General features: G+C 39.1%; 1 protein-coding gene across 2 annotated transcripts in view; it reads left to right on the top strand.

Moving 5' to 3' along the window:
- COLEC11 (collectin subfamily member 11) overlaps positions 1 to 20,009 on the top strand; it is a 75,518-nt gene that overhangs the window by 43,535 nt on the left and 11,974 nt on the right. For both annotated transcript variants that reach the window (XM_007476182.3, XM_001372152.5), the window contains exon 4: positions 13,091 to 13,162. In XM_007476182.3, coding sequence (XP_007476244.1) covers positions 13,091 to 13,162 — 72 coding nt within the window. The remainder of the gene's footprint in view (positions 1 to 13,090; positions 13,163 to 20,009) is intronic.

Raw genomic sequence — 20,009 nt, 5'->3', positions numbered from 1 at the left:
TCCTCTTCCTCTTCCTCTCTTTTTCCTTAGCAAAACCACAATTTAAAACTCAGGTCTTCTGACCTCTGTATTCAGTACTTGTGACTCAGTAATTTTTCTACTACATCACTGGGAATTGACTCAATTTAATGTAAAATTCCCTTGAAATTTATATTGTTGTTTTATAAGGGGCTTTTGCAAACTTTTTTTTTCTCAGTTAAATTTCACCATAGCTTTGTAACGTTGTTAGCGTGGTCACTGCTATCATCGTTTAACACATGAAGAAACTGAAGCGGAAAGGTCAAATGACTTGCCTAGATATACACAGTTAATAAACCATGGAACTGGGCTGTGGAATAAGATTATTGCAGGCTCATTGTGTCTGCAGCATTTGTTTTTTTGCTGAAATCCCGTCCCTGACATGACATTTATACCCTAAAGATTCTCACCCGTGCATGGATGGATGTGTTTTTAGATAATCACAGACAATCACACGCATCTGTTTTCTAGTGGGATTAGACATAATCACAGATATCCGATGCTTAGCAAACAATTCTCTCTCCAATAGCGACTGCCCACAATAGGGAATGATTATTATTCCAGTTGATGGTGTGCAAAACACATCAGAAAAGAAGCCAGGGAGCTTATTTCCACTGGGAAAAGCCAAATTGGGATTTGAGGTTGGATTCAGAAGCACAGCCAAGTGTTTCTGAAGAGTCTAGACTCCGGTTATGGTTCCTCAGGAAGGCCACTTGAGACAAGGCATCTCTCCACCTTAGCCAGGAAAAAAGACTCTCAGTAGAAAGTAGAAAATGGTTTTACTCTCGAGTTCCCCACTCATTTTGGGAATATTCCTACCAACAACTCCAATTTCTATAGTGCATAAAGGTTGATAAAGCCATCTCTGCACAACAGTGCTACCATATGGAGAGTACAAATATTGGAGCAGTAATAATTAGGAATAAATACTAAATGTTAAGGTTTATATAGTACTTTAGGATTGGCAAAACCCTTACATATGTTATCTTATTTAATCCTCTAAGCATCCCTGCCAAATGGGTGCTATTATTATTATTAATTAATTAATTAGAAAAACCTTTTCCTTTCTATCTTGTAATTAATACTGTGCAGAAGAACAGTGAGAGGTAGGCAATGGGGGTTAAGTGACTTGCCCAGGGTCACATAGCTAGGAAGTATCTGAAGCCAGATTTGGACCCAGGACTACCATCTCTAGGTCTGGCTCTCAATTCACTGAGCCACCTGGCTGCCTAATGAGAGCTATTGTTTTCCTCAATTTTATAAATGAGGTTGAAGCAGGTTAAGTTACTTTCTCAGGGTCACATAGCCAGTCTATATCTGAGGTGGGATTTGAATTTATGTCTTACTCTAAATCCAATTTTCTATCCTCTATGCCAAAATGCCTCTCATTTTATATATTAGTACTCACATTTTATCAGTTAGGAAACCGAGAAGCTCATTCTAATTTTCCTGAATGCTTGAGATTGCTAAAGTGGGAAATAGGATGAAGAACTCTTAAAGACTTTGAGTGGCTGTTACATGGATGGGGGTCATTGGCAGTCTTGACAAGTTGGTGATATAGGATCAAATGGATGGTGACAACCAGCTTGGAGATCTGTCAGGTAAAGTTTCCAGATATCTCTTTCTCTGGGTTCATGAATTCCCTCCACAAAATTTTTTTTTTAAACCCGTACCTTCCATCTTGGAGTCAATACTGTGTATTGGCTCCAAGGCAGAAAGAGTGGTAAGGAATAGGCAATGGGGATTAAGTGACTTGCCCAGGGTCACACAGCTGGAAAGTATCTGAGGTCAGATTTGAACCCAGGACCTCCCATCTCTAGGCCTGGCTCTCAATCCACTGAGCCACCCAGCTGCCCGCTCCCTCCACAAATTAAAGGATCCAATATGACAAAATATGATAGTCTATCAGGATGATTTCAGAGACTGGCCCCTCAAGTTGAGTGTTTTCAGTTGAGTCAAGATGAGCTTCTTTCCTTCCAGTCTCTGACCAAGCAGTGGGAACTCTGGTCTCTCAGGTTTGATTCTCAGTAGGGGAGAAAAGTAGCCTTAGTCCTTGGGCAGGGTTATCTACTCATTGTGAATCCATTCATTCTGCCCCCTGTGGCCTCTAGCTGGCAAATTGAGCAGTCTCTGGCTGGATAGGGTAGAGTTCAAATGACTGGCAGGAGGAGATAACAATCTGAATGAGGATGGATTGCTTTTTGGAAATAATGAGACAAACAAATGGGCACCCAACTCTCTCCTGCTGCTTCCAGTCTTTATTAGAATAAGAATCAAATCCATGTTTTCAGCCAGTGCTGTGTGAGGAATAAAGAGCCAAGCTTTAAAAGTGCCTTTGCCGACCTCTTTCTAAAGGTGTGTCCTACTGACTTTCTGGACTCACTGTCATGTGAAATGCAATGGAGATGAAAGGGGGAACTGCCCCCATGTTCTTGTAGTGTAGGAAACCTGCTACACTCCTGAACTGGGAAGCTGGCAGGTCACTGTGAACTCAGTGGCAGGATTTCTGGGGTTTATAATGGGCACATGATAAATCTTCATTAAAAATTGCTGAGGAAGCTGATTTCCAAGTGCCTCTTTTTGCCCCATCTCCACTTTAAAGGGCCGTATGATATCTTCATTAAAATTAATAAGAATTACATTCCTGCTGTGAGTTACTCAAGCTCCTTGTGTGTGTCTAGAGGACAAATGTAAGGCTTTCTCCACTTCTCATTAATGTAATGGAATGTGAGAATGGTGATATTAGATTAGCTCACTGCACTCTAGGGTGTCAGAGCCACAGAGTGGCTTAAAACTTAAAGGGCCAGGATGGAAGTAATTGTGTCTAGTGCATTTTCAAATCTCCTTGTAGAAAGACACGGGGAGGGCATGTTATGTGCTGCCTTGGGATGCTTTGTCCCATTTGGAGTTGGGAGGAAAAAGAGAACCTGCTAAATAGGAGAAAGAACATTAGGGTTCTCAGTCTAGTCCCCTTTTCCCTAGAATATTTGGTTTTGGAAACACATGAACATTTCTTCCCAAAGAGCATTTTTTCCTCCTAGGAAGTTTCTGCAAGCTTGGTTGAATCAATTATTTTCAAGATCATTAAAAAAAAAAAGACCTAGGAACTCCTCATGAGGAAATTCCCTTTATTAATGTGGGATAGTACCTGCACTACAATTTATAGTCTTAAATTTCCAGAGAATTGAGACATGTAGTGACGTTTTGGTTAATGTTAGAGGTGGGACTTGAACTCAGTTCTTTCTGATTTGGAGACTGGCTCTCTAGGCATTAGGTGACACTGTCTCTCTATGATGCTGATCAATCATCACATGTATACTCCAGAGTTTCAATCTGACCAGGTAGGGATAATACTATCTATTTTTAGTAGTAAGAGGAACAGAAAGAATAGGGATATCATGATGTTTCTGTAAGTTGCTGGTAGTGGGATAGCATCACTTATAAATGACCAATGAGAGATGCAGGCCATAGTGCTGGTTTAGGACTCAGAAAACCTGAGTTCAGATCTTACCCCTGAAACTTAATAGCTATGGGCAATTTAGTTTATTGCTCTGAGTCTGAAATTCATCATATGGGAAATGAGCAGACTGGACAAAATGACCTCTGGTCCCTTCCAGCTTTAAATTTATGACCCTGTAATAATCATAGCTAACAGTAACAGTCTTTAAAGTTTACAAGGGCACCTAGGTGGAACAGTAGATCGAGCCCTGGTGTGAGGAAGAACTGAGGTCAAATCTGGCTTCAGACACTTACTAGTTGTGTGACCCTGGGCAAATCACTCACCCCTGTTTGCCTCAGTTTCCTCACATGTAAAATGAACTGGAGAAAGAAATGACAAATTACTCCAATATCTTTGCCAAAATGCTCTAAATAAGGTCACAAAGAGTCATACATGACTGAAATGTTTGAATAACAACAACAAATTAAGGTTCACAAAATACTTTACATTCATTATCTCTACCATTTGATTTTTACAACTGTGTGACTCAAATAGGGAAGGTATTGTTCAATCCTTTTGACAGATGAGAAAACTAAATCAGAGAGGTTAAGTGATTTAGCCTAATTACATGTCTATTAAGTGTCTGAGATGGGATTTGAATCTAGGTCTTCTCAAGTTGAAGTATAGCACCAGTCACCTTGTTGGCAAAGACGTGGCATGAGTACAGAGCCTGCACTAGGGTTGCTGCTCTGTTCCCCCTCTTCCCATTGGCCGAGGACATTTTTTGCATGCCCCACTCTTCAGTCCAGCTGTTCAAAGCCAGGACTGTCTCCTTCAGGTCTCTCCAGTAATGGGATGGGGGAGGCTCACAGACAGCTTGAATTCGTCCTCTGGTCTCTTGAACTCCTTAAAGGTTAGCCAGGGCTGCCTGACTGTGGGCCATATATGGCCTATATCTTGCTGTCCATGGTCCTGATAACCATTCTCTCAGTTACCCTTGGAGATCTGTCAGGGGAACAAAGGATAAGGTTGTATGATGTAGCAGGAAATGTATTCAATTAGAGGCAAAAGAGACATGGGTTCAAATCTCACCTCAGAAACTAGCTGCATGTCCATGGGAAAGTAATTTAGCCCCTCTGAGTCTCAGGTTCCTCTTCTGGAAATTAGGTATAGTGATACCTGTAGTATCAGCTATTATGAAGGTAGAATTTAAATACTTCCTAAACCTTTAATCATTATATAAATGTAAGCCAGACCCAAATGTGACAGTCATATTCACATATGATCTGACATTTCAGTACTTAATCTCTTTCAGAAATATAACTGAAGATACTGAGGCAATGAAGAAGTTACACAATTATAAGATCAAAGATTTAAAGCTGGAAGAAACCTTAGAGCTTATCTAATTCAACCCCTCATTTTTAAGATGAGGAAACTGAGGCCCAGAGAAGGTCAATGACATGTTGAAGGTTACCTACATAGAAGGTAACAGAACTTGGATTTGCATCCAGGCTCTCCAACTCCAAATCCAGCACTTAGACTATTTTGATCCTTAAACAACTCCATTTTTCATTGCCCCATAATCTTGTATTTGCAAGTAACTAGTCTACAGTGAAAGATTTTGCAACCGAATCATAGTATTATAAAGGTGACACTAACTGTAACATGTTGAAATAGTGCCATGAATTCTATAAAAGAATAGACCTATCTTCAACGACATAATTCTGATGACAGAAGAGAATAGTAAGGCACAACATCCTTTGTGTTAAAGTCATTGAGGTATTTTGGTGTAAAAATACAAGTCTTGCTTCTTCCTTGAAGGCTTCCCAGATTAGTCCATGGTGAACTCAGTATTTATTGTCTGTGCTATCCCCGTGGTTATTAATCATGTCCTGCCTTTTTGATATCTCTTTTATTGAATTGACTCTGGATTGTTATTTATTTATTTTTGGTCTTTTTAGGCCATTGTGCTCCACCTAGATAGCCAGCTCCTCGAGGTAGTGCAATGTAGTGTAAATTTTGAGTTGGAGTTGGAGTTGGAGTCAGGAATTCCCAATATTAATTTGGTTGCTACCTTTTTGTGAGACCTTAGGCAAGTCCCTTATCTTTTCTGGGTCTCAGCTGCCTCATCTGAAAAATTAGAGGGCTAGATTAGGCATTAAGACCTAAGGTATTCATGGATGGGCATCAGAGAGTCTATAGACTTAGATGGGAAAATTACTTTATTAAATTATTTTTACTTAGTTCTAAATGAAATTTAACATTTTCGTCAGTTATTTAAAAGCATCATTTTGAGAAGAGGTCCACCCTTAGGTTTTGTGAGGTAGCCAAAAAGGTCCCTGACAGAAAAAATGTCAAAGACTTTGGACTAGAGGATCTCTATGCCCTCTGTTTTCTTCAAATCCTGTGATCTCCGCCTTCTATCTCCTCATATCCCCCCACCGTGCCTTGTGAGAAGCTCTCAATAAATATTTCTTGATTGATTGGCAAATAATCAAGAGGAAGAAATAAACACACAAATATGAGCAACCTCCCCAAATTAGTACTAGCGTTTATTTCTCTGTGAAATCTCTGAGATGGGCTAACAGCCAAAAGCTTTCAAGTCCTTTTCAGGTTATAACTTATTTACAACAGCAGGATGTGTCCTAGACTCTCGCTGAATCCTTCAGCTGATGAAATGAATCATTAATTAATCTCTCAGCTAAGGTGGGAAAATTTATGTGGAAAAAAAAAGCCCAATTATATTCATCATCCCAGGTGTTTCTTCTGGAGTGAATCCCCTCCAGGGTCTAATTATCCCTCTGTCTACTTGTCTGTCTTTGCTCTCAGGTCTCTTCTTTCACAGAGAAAGAGGCAGCTGAGAGCTAGAGAGAAGAGAAAGGCAGCTAGATGCAGCTAGCTGTGAAGTTCTCTCTCCAAGGGTCATTGCAGCATCTCTTCTCCCTCTAGGTCAATTTTTTAAAAAAATGGCTCAGCCTTTCCATAGGCCAAATATTCCGTAAAGGTTGCATAGTTTAGGTAGAGGCTGAGTTTGCACTTATCTTTTTCAGTTGGAATTTTCCTAGCAAGTGGCAAATTTTCTTTCCAAATAGAGGGTTCCTTATCAGGACTGAATTGGATTTCCTTATGATAGTTTATCATTTCCTTCATTGGGGAGGGGACTGAATTATATGACTTCTAAAATCCATTCTAACTCTAACATTCTATCATTCTACTCTCAATAATTGGAAAGTAAAATTCTTAGGCTATGTGCTTTTATATTCACCTCCCAAGTGACTGGTGAATGAATAAACACACTGGGGCTGCTACCATAACATGACCCTCTTGGAGGCAGATAAAATACAGTGTAGGTAGATCTTGGACACCATCCCAACAGATTTATTATTGAATGTTCCAGAGGGATTTCAGGATGACAGAATCCTCCCCACCCAGTGTGGATCTGCTGCAAGGTATTTAATGTGACGTGGAGTTAGGGACCGAAAGGCATTTGTGCTTAATGACCCAACTGTGCCAATCACAGTTTTGTGACTTTGGCCAAGTCACCTAAGCTCTCTGGACCTCAGTTTATTCTTCTATTAAGATGAAGATGGTTGGACTAGATAATTACTAAGGATCTTTCCTACTCTAGTGAATTCTAAGATTCTATAATAGTGATATAATAGGGTTCTTGTGTACTAATCAGAACAATTCATCATAACCATGTAGAGATTCCTCCAAACTTCCTGAGTGATTAGAAGAGTGGTTATGGTGGATCACCATCTGAACAGTAGGCTAATTCATGGTGTCAGAAGGATATCAGGATATATGATTGTAGAGTTTAAAAATGAGAGTACACATGTAAACCCAAAAGGTTTTTGCCATTCCTCTGCTCAAAAATCTTCCACAGCTTCCTGTTGCCAAAGAGAAAAATACAAGCTTTTAAGCCTTTTACAATTCAGCTGCAAGCTATTTTTCTAATTTTATTTCATATACTTCTTTTTCCTTCACATTTTCTACTTGTCATCCAAACTGCATTCACAAAGCTGTCTTCTGTGCCTGGGATGTAATTACCTTTTTCCCACCCACTGAAATCTTTCAAGGACCAAGTCAGTTGCCATCTCCTCACTGAAGTTGTCCTTGATCTCTCTTGCTTAAACTGCTCTCTCCTCAAAATTTTCTAGAGTGCCATTTTGTTTGGCTGTCTCTTGTCCCTATCACATGACACTTTGTATTGTGTATTGCTTATTTGTGTTAACAAATTAATTTTTTAACCTTTCCTGTCAGCCTTTAAACTCTTTCAGTGCCAGAATTGAGCTGCTTTTTTAAACTTTTGTATCCCCAGTCCTTAGCACAGGACCTTCTCACACCTAATGCTAAAAGTAATGTTTATTAGACTGTAGACTGCAGAGAAGGTGCAGAGCATCATTATTATGGGGTATTTCTTCATTTGGGAATTCAAGAAATCACAGGTCCAATCCTTGTCCCTTTCCCTCCTACGGAGTAATAAATGCTTGTTGAATTGAATCTCCCCCTTTCTGGTTCTGGTTTTGGACTCTGTAGCTTTCCAGGATGGAGAGAACTTGGGGGGAGGGTTTCAGACAAGAGCCATGAGGATTATTAAAAGGTGGGGGGGAAATCAACCTTTTCAGAAATGGCTGAAAGAACCCATTATGTGTCTGGCCTTTGTCACTAGTGAGCCAGCCTTTGCATGGCTGTGTTACACAAGCTACACCCCAGGTAGAATTAATTTCCATGCAGGAGTCTGGTCAAGCAGCCAGAGTCTTTGAGCAAAATACTATAATCAAGCCTTCTCTTCAACTCCCACTCTTCCCCCTTTGCAGCTAACAAAATCATTTTCCTTTTAATCACGCTTTACGAAATAGGTGCATCCTCTTAAGGGTTTGCTCCATAAAAGCTAATTTCTGTCATCTTTCACTGTGACATGGTGCTTTGCAGTCATGTCGGCCCCATTATTTCTTTACCCATGTAGCATTACTAATTCAGTCTGTGCACTTTGCTTTATTTTGGTAACCGTCCCTCCCCACCCCCTTCTTCTTTCTTTTCTCCTTTGTTTCCATGATGTTTTTCTCTTAGAGGAACTAAGCATAATGAGACAGTCTGTGTCATAGCAAAAAGAAGATAAAAGTAACCTGTTTATTAGAGCCTATTTCGGCTGAGCCCTGCTTTGAGTATGACATATAGTGAAGATGACTCTGGTCAGGGGCTTTCATTATTGCAGCGAACCCATGGCAGCAGCTGGTGGAAGGAGAGAAAGATTTGGCGGTGAGAATGACACCTACATATAGATGATTCATTAAAATACTCATATTTCTAGTAGAATGGAAGTTTCCTGAGGGCAGGGACACTTTCATTTTTGTCTTTGTCTCCTCTAAGACATATAGTAGATGTTTAATTAATAATAATACATAGCTCTTTGAGATTTTGAAGTCATTTTGCATATATTATCTTACTTAATTCTTACAACAACTTGAGGGAAGGATGATAATTATTTCTATTTCATAGGGAGGAAACCAAGGCAAGTCATTTAATTTTGAAAGGTCCTTACAAAATAAAATTAAAAAAAGAAAAGAAAAGAAAAGGGGGGCTGCTTGGTGGCTCAGTGGATTGAGAGTCAGGCTAAGAGATTGGGAGGTCCTGGGTTCAAATGTGGCTTCAGACACTTCCTGGTTGTGTGACCCTGGGCAAGTCACTTAACCCCCATTGCCTAGCCCTTACCACTCTTCTTCCTTGAAACCAATACACTGTATTGATTCCAAGATGGAAGGTAAGGGTTTAAAACAAAATAAAATAAAAAAGAAAGTTCCTGAGGCAGGATTCAAACTTAGGTTTAACTCTAAGTTCAGAGTTCAAACTTTATTTGTTATGCTAGTGGTATCAAACTCAAATAGAAAAGGATGCCTGCAGGTAGCATATTGGCTTAGAAAACCACAACTTAACATTATCTAGGTTGTGTTGTACTTAAAAACAAAACAAAACAAAACCTCTTACCTTGAAGCAATTAAGTGCCTCAGTGAATTGAAAGCCAGGTTTAGAGAAGGGAGGTGCTGGGTTCAAATCTGCTCTCAGGCACAGCCTAGCTCTGTGACCTTGGGAAAGTTTGCCTTTTTCTGACATCTCTTTGGTTGTTGTGCCTTCCCTTTGCCTTTCCTACAGATAGCCCTATCTCAGAGATAATAATCATAATTTAAAAGTCATACTTTTGTATCATTTTGAGGCTTATAAACAAATGAATGAAAAGGCATTTAATTATATTAAATATTAGTTAATTAAAATTAATAAATCAATAAAATATTTACTTAATAAAACCATGTTTGCTATGTTTAGCTGTAGGGTAGATAGATGCTTGTAAAGTCCTCCCTTTAAAATTTCCCTGTGAAATGGGTAGGATCATAGAATTCATATCTGTGAGAGAATAGAGAGCCAATTCCTTTATTTATTTTAAAGATGCAGGGGGCAGCTGGTTAGCTCAGTGGATTGAAAGCCAGGCCTAGAGATAGGAGATCCTGGGTTCAAATTTGACCTCAGACATTTCCTAACTGTATGACCCTGGGCAAGTCACTTAACCCCTGTTGCCTAGCCCTTGCTACTCTTCTACCTTGGAACCAATATACAATGTTGATTCTAAGAAGGAAGGTAAGGGTTTTAAAAATAAATAAATATAGATGCAGAACTGGGGCCCAGGGAAGTGATTTGCTTAATGTTCCAAATAGTTGTTTAGTTATTTCAGTTGTGTCTGACTCTTTGTAATCCCATTTTGGGTTTTCATCGCAAAGATACTGGTCTATTTGCCATTTCCTTCTCTAGCTCATTTCACACACGAGGAAACTGAAACAAATAGGGTTTAGTGACTTGTCCAGGCTCATACAGCTTGTGTCTGAGGACAGATCTGAACTCAGATCTTGCTAGCTTCAGGTTTATTGTAGTCTCTCTATCCACTGTGCCTTCTAGTGCCTTCCATTGTTCCACATAGGATAAGAAGCAGGGCTGAGATATAAGCCCAAGTAGATTCTAGCAACCTTTTATTTTAAGAGACTTGAGGCTTCAACCTCAAATAGTTTAGAACTTTTGGGTGGTAGTAGCCTGGGTTCTTAATGTTAATGTACTTAATACCCTAAGGGATTGTGGTATGGTGGAAAGAATGCTGGATTTGGAATTGGAGGACCAGAGGTCAAATGCTGATTTTTGACCTTAATTATCTATATTATTTTAGGCAGTTCATGTAAACTTTCTGTATCTCAGATTTTTTTTCTGTAAAAATGTAGAGAATCATACTTTAATGACCTATCTCACAGTTTTATTATGAAGAAAGTATTTGGGGAGTCTTGAAATTCTCTGGAAATCTGATTTCTTGATGTTAATGGTTACTTCTCCAGACTACCAGGGATGCGTTATGGTGGCAGGGGGTGATCCCGTGTTATTGAAGGCCATTCCAAAATAGTATGAGTTCTAGTAGGGTCCTGGAAAGCAAGAAAGGCTTCAAGCATGGACCCATCAATTGGTGTGTATCTTTTGTCCAAGATTGGCCAGTTTTGGAGATGCTTGCCACTAGCTTGGCTCTAGGGTAAAACATTTTCCAGTCACTGTAATGAGTGAAGATCATTTCCTAAGACTTAGGAGGGCTGTAATGGAAGGAGGACCCACACCATATAAGTTATTCTTGAAGTATTATAAATATCAGTAATATAAATTATGTTAATATCCTGGTAGAGGTGGAGATCATGTCCTAGGAAACTCCAAATTCTTTACTCTCCCATGTAGAGAACTATGGATAGATAGTGGACCTAGGATGAGATTTATAATAAATAAATCCAGTCTTTGTGGACTTAGGACACAGTTGTATTGTTTATTTGTTTTAGGGAGGCTATTCTCCATACACACACACATATTTAAATTAAGCCCTTACTTTTGGTCTTAGTAATAACTCTAAGACAGAAGGGCTATGGCTAGGCATCTGGGGTTCAGTGACTGGTTCAGGGTTACATAGCTAGGAGGTAGCTGAGGTCAGATTTGAACCCAGGTCCTCCTGATTCCAGGTCTAGGCTCTATCTACTGTGCTAGTGGGTCAGGATAGCCTCAGAGTAAAAAAGACCTGAGTTCAAGTCCTGCCTCTGACATATATACCCAAGGCTGTGCAATCCTAGTCAAGTTACAATCTCCCAGTATTCTAGGAAGCTCTCTCTAATTTTCTTAATTGCAAAAAATGTGCCAACCTGGATTGAAAGAAGAAACTCTATATTGGTGTCTGCTATATCACAAGTTCACTCCTTATCCCTAGACTTTTCTGGACATATGTAGTTTTTGCCTCACCAACATTATCCAATGAATCTCTCCCCTATCCTGCACTTCCAAGAGTAACAAAGAATAGAGAATAGGAAGAAAATAGTTCAGCAAAACTAACTATACTAAATAAGTACACTGGAATAAATAAATACACTGAAAAAGTTTAATATTATATGTAGTGTTCCACACCTATAGACCCGTACCGCTGCAAAAAAGTGGGATTAGATGCCAAAATATCTCTTTCTTGGGCTCAAGCTTGGTCCCAACTCTTGGTTTAGATGGTTTTCTGGTGGTTCTTTCCTCTTATAGTCATGGTGTGTATTATTTTCCTGGTTCTTCCGATTTACTTTGTCTAGTGATTTTCTTCTGGTGAATTCTGGCTTTCACCCTTTTTAGGCTGGCTAGCTGTACATGTCTGCTTAGGCTTGTGAATTTGTATGAATTTATAAAGATATAAGAGAATGGGACCATATACACCTGCAATTGTGTCTGGGATGGATGTGTGAGAACAATTCATAGTTTTCAAAGCACTTTCCTCAGAACAACCTGATAGAGAAGCAACTATGTAGCACAGTGGACAGATCATTAGGACTGGAGTCAGGCATCAGAGTGCTTCCCATTTCCAACTGCAAAGGAAGTCTTAACATATTCTTCCTGTTAGAAGCAGGAAACAAAGGAAGCTTTGAGTTTTTCATTAGTGACTATTTGGGCAGAGTGTAAAATGGACCAAAAGAGTGGTGATTTCTTGGGCTCTTGTACTAGATACTTCTTTTTTTATAAACCCTTACCTTCTATCTTAGAATCAAAGGAGTGTATTGGTTCCAAGGTGTGGCAAGGGCTAGGCAATGGGGGTTAAGTGACTTGGCCAGGGTCATAACTAGTAAGAGTCTGAGACCAGATTTGAACCCAGGACCTCCTGTCTTCAGGCCTGGCTCTCATTCCATTGAGCCACCTAACTCCTCCCCAAACTGTAAGGACCCCCCCCCCAAAAAAAAAAAACCTGGGAAAATAAATTTTTTTATTAGTATGAAGCAAAGGGGTTCTTTCTTCTTGCTATGAAATCACAGCATAAATTGTGGATCTCATGGGTTTAGAAGCAGAAAGAGACCATTTAACCTTCTTGAGTTCTATAATGGATCTGGCTTTTGAAGCTTTTAGTTTCAAGGGAATGACTTCTTTCTGTGGATGAAATATGTGCTGCCCATGTGATCTGTGTAGAACCTCAAAAGTATTAGAATATATGCTGTATGCTTCTTAGATCTTCCATCTATTCAGGAAATGTACAAAAGGTAGTCTTTTAAATAATTTGTTTAAAACACATCTTTCATTTTCTTTTCTTTTCTTTCTTTACAGGAGACATGGGAGACAGAGGACAGAAAGGCAGTGTGGGTCGTCATGGAAAAATTGGTCCTATTGGTTCTAAAGGTATCTTTGGCTCAGTCTTATTCCCTCCCTATGATAACTGGAAAAAGTGTCATTTGCTTTTAGAATGAGGCCAATAATTGCAGGAAGAGAAAATACCTTTGTCAGAGGTCTTGTTTTTGGTCTTTTATGAATGATAGATTCTGTCTTGCTTTAATTATGCATTAAAATGTTTGAGAACTCTCAGAAAGAGTTTGGAGAGATATCAGTGGAAATTACTTTGGGGAGCTTTTAAAAACTTATTTATTTTACACATTCTTTTTAAATTTTGAGTTTTTAAATTCTTTCTTCTTCCAACTCCTCCCCCACCCATTGAGAAGGCAAGAATAAGATATCAATTATATATGTGATCATGCAAAACGCATTTCCACATGTTGCAAAAAAGCAATAAAACTAAAAACAGTGAAAAAATTATACTTTAAGTTCTACTCAGAGTTCATCAGTTCTCTCTTTCAAGGTAGAGAGTATTTTACATCATACTTTGGGAAGCTTTAAAGTAAACTAAACTCCTTTCCTTCTCTTGAACATCATCCATTAGACAGAATAGCTAGAGGATTAAGATAGGACAGCCAGGTGGCTGGGTGGATAGAGCAGCAAGCTCTGGAATCAGAAAGACCCTGTTCAACTTTGACCTCAGATATTTACTAGCTGGGAAATCCTGGACAAGTTTCTTAGCCTCTTTCTGCCTCAGTTTCCTCAACTGTAAAATGGAGCTAATAACAGTACCCGTCCAAGTTTGTTAAGATCAGAAATAATGTTCATAAAGCACACAGTGACTGGCATGTAATAGGCATTCTATATAAGCTATTTTTATTATTGTTATTCTCTGTAGTCCCCCAGAAAATTCACCATTTTTCATGAGGAAGTTTATGATTTTTAGGATTAAATTCATTTTTTTTTGTCCTGTTGTGATTTAATCTGTATGGAGGAACTCCTGGTGTAGAAACTCTCTTCACCAATCCAGACTTCTCTGTGTGTATGTGGTGCCACTGAGAGCTCAAGTTACTTACTCATGATCTCAAAGCCACTATGTGCCAGGTACTATGCTAAGTGCTAAGTGCAGGGAGTTACAAAGAAAAATAAAAGACAGTCCCTGTTCTCAAGGAGCTCACAGTCTAGCAGAGGTAGATGAAATGCAAACAACTACAAACAAGATATACACAGGACAAACTGGAAATCATCCCAGAGGGAAGGTACTAGCATTATGGGGAAAGGTTTCTTATAGAAGGGACGATTTTAACTGAAACTTGAAGGAACCCCCAAGAAAGCCAGGAGGTGAAGATGAGAAGGGGAGAATTCCAGATATGAGAGACAGCAGAGAAAATCAGCCATTCAGGAGATGGAGTATATCATGGTGGGGAGCAACAAAGATGCCAATGCCATTAGGAACACAGAGTATTTATGGGTGTAAGGAGTAAGAAGAGTGGAAAGAGGAGAAAGGGCCTTAAAAGCAAAACAAGAGAATTTTATGTTGGATTCTGGAGGCAATAGGAAGCCAGGTTTTCCTGGATAAAAAGCTAGTTCTCTGTCCATTAGGGCAAGCTTCCTCAAACAATATTATCCTTAACAAGCATAAAAAGAATGAACAGTAACACAGATACACAATGAATCATGGCCATCAAACATCTTATCTATTAATCTTTACCTCCTGATTCTTAGGTTTTTCTAAGATTATAGATTGGTGCTCAAATACACTAAACAGTGTATGGTGATAATAACAATCTCATATTTTTATAGAGCTTTACCATCTTCAAAATGCTTTCACAGACATTTTTTTCATTTGTTTCCTACAACAAGCTTGTAAGAAAAGCAATTGTAGGTATTATCTCCATGTTACTGATGGGGAAGCTGAAGCTTAAAGATTCGGAGGGACTTGTCTAACCTCATAGTGCTTTTATGTCCCTCCCATGATATCTTTTGTTATAAATATTCATTATTTCTTAAAACCCCAACTTTGTGTTCTAGTAACATTTCTAAGAAGGGCAAGCACTAGGGAAATGAGGTTAAGTGACTTGTCCAGGGTCACACAGCTAGCTGATATCTGAGACCAGGTTTGAACCCAGGTCTTTCGTACTCCAGGTTTAGCTGTCTAGCCACCTAGCTGCCCTAAGGTTCATTTTATTCTTGAGAGGCAGCATAGCATACTGTATATATTGGGCTCTAACCTCAGTTGCCTAGCCTCTGCCACTCTTCTATCTTAGAATCAATATTTAATATCGATTCTAAGACAGAAGGTAAGAGCTTAAAAAATGCAGCTGAACTGGATATTGGGCTGCCCTTGGAATCAGGAAGGCTTAAGCTTAATCCTTACTTTCCTGCTTTTTTTCTGCTAATCATTTTCTATTTCTCCTGTGGATAGCTTGCTTTGTATATATTCATTTGCATGCAGTCTCTTTTATTAGATTGCAAGCTCCTTGAGGGAAGAGACTGTCTTTTGCCCCTTTTTGTATTCCCAGCAGTTTAGCACAGTGCCTGGCACATGGTAGATGTTTAATAACTATTGATTGATTCAAATTTTGTTATGATATTTATTAGCTATATATGACCATGGGCAAGTCACTTAACTGACCCCTGTTCTTCAGGTAACTCATTAGGGCTAGAAGTTATTAAGGAAATGACAGCTGGCATTAATACACAGAGTTTGTATACTTGGCACAGTTCAGACTGTCTTCCCTGCCCCCTTCCCCACTGCCATTAAATTCTGGCAAAGAGAGAACTATTAAAACAAATGGGATGAAAACATTTGATTTTTATCATGTTTCACATGATTTACTAACAGTATTATGATCCCTAACAGATTCATCGTTCCCTTTGTTCTCTTTTCGCTATACTTCTCCTCACGTGTAGCTGGTTAGCTCTGAGGATTAAATTAGTTTTTCAACATCATTTCAGCCTATGAACTTTCAAGGGACAACATTTAACTCTATTTCATTCAGTTTAGTTTCAGTCAATTCACCAAATGTATGTTGATATGTTTAAGACATTTTGCAGAATACAATAGAGATATGAAGAAGAATAAAGTTTGGTCCCAACCCTCAAGCAGCTTACACTTTGGTAGGGAAAATGAGATGTTTACATAAATAAGTATAATACAAATTAGGTTTTGAATCCACAAGAGGAGTAGAATATATAGTGAGAGTTTTGAGGGATTATTTCTCGATGTTGGGGATCACAAGGGAGAAGATCCTGCCTGTTCTCCCTTTGACCAACTAGTTCAGCCATTTTGTCCATCCATACCACAGAAATTAAGAAAAGAAAATGAGGATTTCTAGGAGATCTGCTGTGCTTACTCAATTTTCCCAGTAGGGAATAGGAACTAGACCTGTGATTTCAAAGGAAATTTCCAGGGGAGGAAACTCCTTCTAGAAACTTAAATTCTTAGAGAGTTCTCAAGAGAACTGAGGGGTTAAGTAGATTACCCAGAATCACAAAGTCATTGGGTATTAGAGCCAGTACTTGAATTCAGTTCTTCCTGGCTCTAAGAGTGTCCAACTCCTCTTCCATGCTATTTCTGTCAATATGCTGGTTACAACATAGTGAGTGAGAATTCTGGACTACTGGCTGCATTCTGTTCAAAGACTACCTCTGTTTGTATTTGTTGAAGGTAATGAACTTCTCTATTAGCAGCAATGCAATGAGCCAGAACAATTCTGAGGGACTTATGAGAAAGAATGCTATCCACATCTGGAGAAAGAACTGTGGGAATAGAAACACAGAAGAAAAACAATTGCTTGATCACATGGATTGAAGGGGACACAATTGGGAATGTAGACTCTAAATGATCACCCTAGTGCAAACACCAATAATATGGAAATTGATCTTGATCAATAACACATGTAAAACCCTGTGGAATTGCTCTTTGGCTACTGGAGGGAGGTGGGGGAGGGGAAGGAAAGAACATGAATCTTGTAATCATGGAAAAATATTCTAAATTAACTAATTAAATAAAATTTTAAAAACCACCAAATACTTTGTATTTGTAAAATTACTTTCAAATATAATGAGAGGGATGCATCGAGAGTAGGAAAGGATTAGGGAACATCCATCCCTACATCTGAAGAAGCAGCTTAATGTGTATTCTCTATTAATGGTGAATTAGTAGCATCCTTTATTTACTATTCCAGTGGAAAACTCAGTTTATATTTTGGATAAATCCATTCATTCATTCAACACTTATTTCTGAAGCACTAATTCTGCTAGGCACTTAGGAGAGATAGGATATAGTTCCTAACCTCATTGAACATACAATCTAGCAAACATAGCTAATTCTAATTCATACTATTACATACTTTGTGCATTAGAGAAATATATAACAGAATACTAAAATACTATGTAAAGAGGGGCAACTATGTGGATCAATGAATTGAGATCCTAGAGACAGGAGGTCCTGGGTCCAATATGGTCTCAGATACTTCCTAGTTTTGTGACCCTGAGCAAGTCACTTAACCCTGTGGCCTGGACCTTAACACTCTTTTGTCTTGGAACCAATACACAATATTGATTCTAAGGCAGAAGGTCAGGGTTAAAAAAAAAGTAAGGCCAGAGAAGAATGGTTCTTATCAACCAAGGGGATCAGAGAGTGCTTCTTAAGGGAGATGGTGTTTGTCGTGGACTTTAAAGGATATGGAAGAATAACACAGGTGAAGAGGGGGAGGAAGAACATCCTTGGCAAAGGACACAGATTGAGCAAAGGCACTGAGGTATGAGAGCTGGGGACATGTTTTTTTTTCTAATTAATTAGTTAATTAAGAATATTTTCCATGGTTAATGATTCACGATTTTCCCCTCCCCACTTCCCTCTCCCCTCCCATAGCTGACAAACAGTTCTATTGTGATATACATGCATTATTGTTCAAAACCTATTTCCATGTTATTCATACTTACAGCAGAGTGATCTTTTAACATCAAAATCCTAATCATATCCCCATGGAACCACGTGATTGATCCTATGTTTTTCTTCTGTGTTTCTGCTCTGGAAGCACGTTTTGAGGTACAAAGGGCAATACAATTTGGCTGGAGCAGGGTGTTGGGTGAGATAAGTGTGGAAAGGTAGGGTAATGCCAGACTGTGGGGGATTTGGAAAGTCAGGAAAAGGAGTTCAAGCTTGAGCAGTCCATGACATGACCCGGTCTCTAGAAAAAAGAATATTGAGACAGTGGTATGAGGGGTGTATTGGAGGAGGAAGAGAGTGAGTTTCCATATGCAACCCCTGGATAATCTGAATAAGGCCAGAGAGAGCCTTATCTGGCCTCTCACAGAGCCCTTCCAGAATAGAGCTTGGCTTACTTTGCTTTGCTTTATCATTATCTTGGGTCTTTTGACAAGCTGAAATTTTCAGTCACTTTTTATGCCTTTACAAAAGACCACAAAAGAACCAAGGAGGAAAGGACCTTTGAGCCCTTTTTGTTCTTACATGGAATGTGGATTCCTTTCTCTGAAGCTACACCTTTCCCTGTGCCCAATTAGTTTGAAGTTGCCTTTTCTGGAGGTCCAGACTTGTGATTTCCCTGGGGTAGGGAACTCCTGATGAGAAAAGTTCGGCTACTGGTGCAGTCTACAGCTTTTTTTTTCTTCTTCTTCTTCCTTTCAGTCTATTATCTTAGAGGGTAGCCTAGAGTACTCAGAGACTGAGACACTTGCCCAGGGATACACAGACTTTTTGTTAGAGGCAGGATGTTAAGTGTTCCTGATTCTGAGACTTTATCTGCTTGCACCAAGCTGCCTTTTGCTAAAGGAGAAAAAAGTTTTGGTGCTGTTCAAGAATGAAATTTAACCACTTATAATTATTCAATTTTAAATTTAGAAACATTTTTTAAAGGTTCATAGATTTGGATAGCTGGAAGGCTGTAGAATTAGATAGCTCAGAGGCCATCTAGACTTTTTTTTTTTTAGATAAGGAAACTGAGATACAGAGTCTTTGAGTGACTTGCTCAAGAACCTACTAGCAGGGGGCAGTTGGGTAGCACAATGGATAGAGAGCCAGGCCTGGAATCAGGAGGACCGCAGTTCAAAATTGACCTTAGATACTTCCTAGCTGTGTGACTATAGGCAGTTCACTTAACCCAATTTGCCTAGCTCTTGCTGCTGCTATTCTGTCTTAGAGTTGTTACTATGACAGAAAGTAAGAATTAAAAAAAAAAAAAAAACTACCTATCAGAACCTACTGTCAGAATTTGAACTCAAGACTTCTGACTCCAAAATCACTGTCTACATGGACAGTCTCAGATACTTACTAGTTGTGTGTCCATGGGCAAGTCATGACATCTCTCCCTTACCCATAATTCCTCAGTAAAACAAAGGCATTGGACTCAATAGCCTCTAAATTGCTTCTGCCTCTAAATCTAGGATTTACATGATCTGAAGAAGCCCAGAGAGGGGGTGCAGCCCAAGGTCACAGATGGTTACTGGCTTCATGATAGACAAGGAGACTATTCTGAACTCAGCATGAAATGATAAATGACTATGATAACTTTCACTAAAACATCCCAACGTGTTTGAAATTCCTAGATTTCCTACAGAGCTGGTGTTCTCTATACTCATTTGAGGAGAGTGATGAAAACTTGCATATTGGGAGAAGTTACATTAGTAATAAGAATATTATCTATTCAGCCCAAGAAGGGACTCCATGCAGCGATCTCCCTGGTGTTGAGATCCCATCTTTCACATTCATGAAAGTAAATATATCAGTTCAGATTGCCTCTGGATTCACTTTGTCAGACTGGAGCTGGGCATCTCCCTGGAAGTTGTCTTGTCTCTTGTTTATAAGATTAGGGGATCATAGATTTGGAGCTGGAATCTAATCTAATCGCTTCATTTTAAAGGCCAAGTTTGGCCAAGATAACAACACATT

This window comes from Monodelphis domestica, chromosome 1 (genome assembly GCF_027887165.1).
Source record: "Monodelphis domestica isolate mMonDom1 chromosome 1, mMonDom1.pri, whole genome shotgun sequence".
Classification (NCBI taxonomy): domain Eukaryota; kingdom Metazoa; phylum Chordata; class Mammalia; order Didelphimorphia; family Didelphidae; genus Monodelphis; species Monodelphis domestica.
Note: the sequence above shows the minus strand (reverse complement) of the source record. Positions and strands in the feature narration are given on the sequence as shown.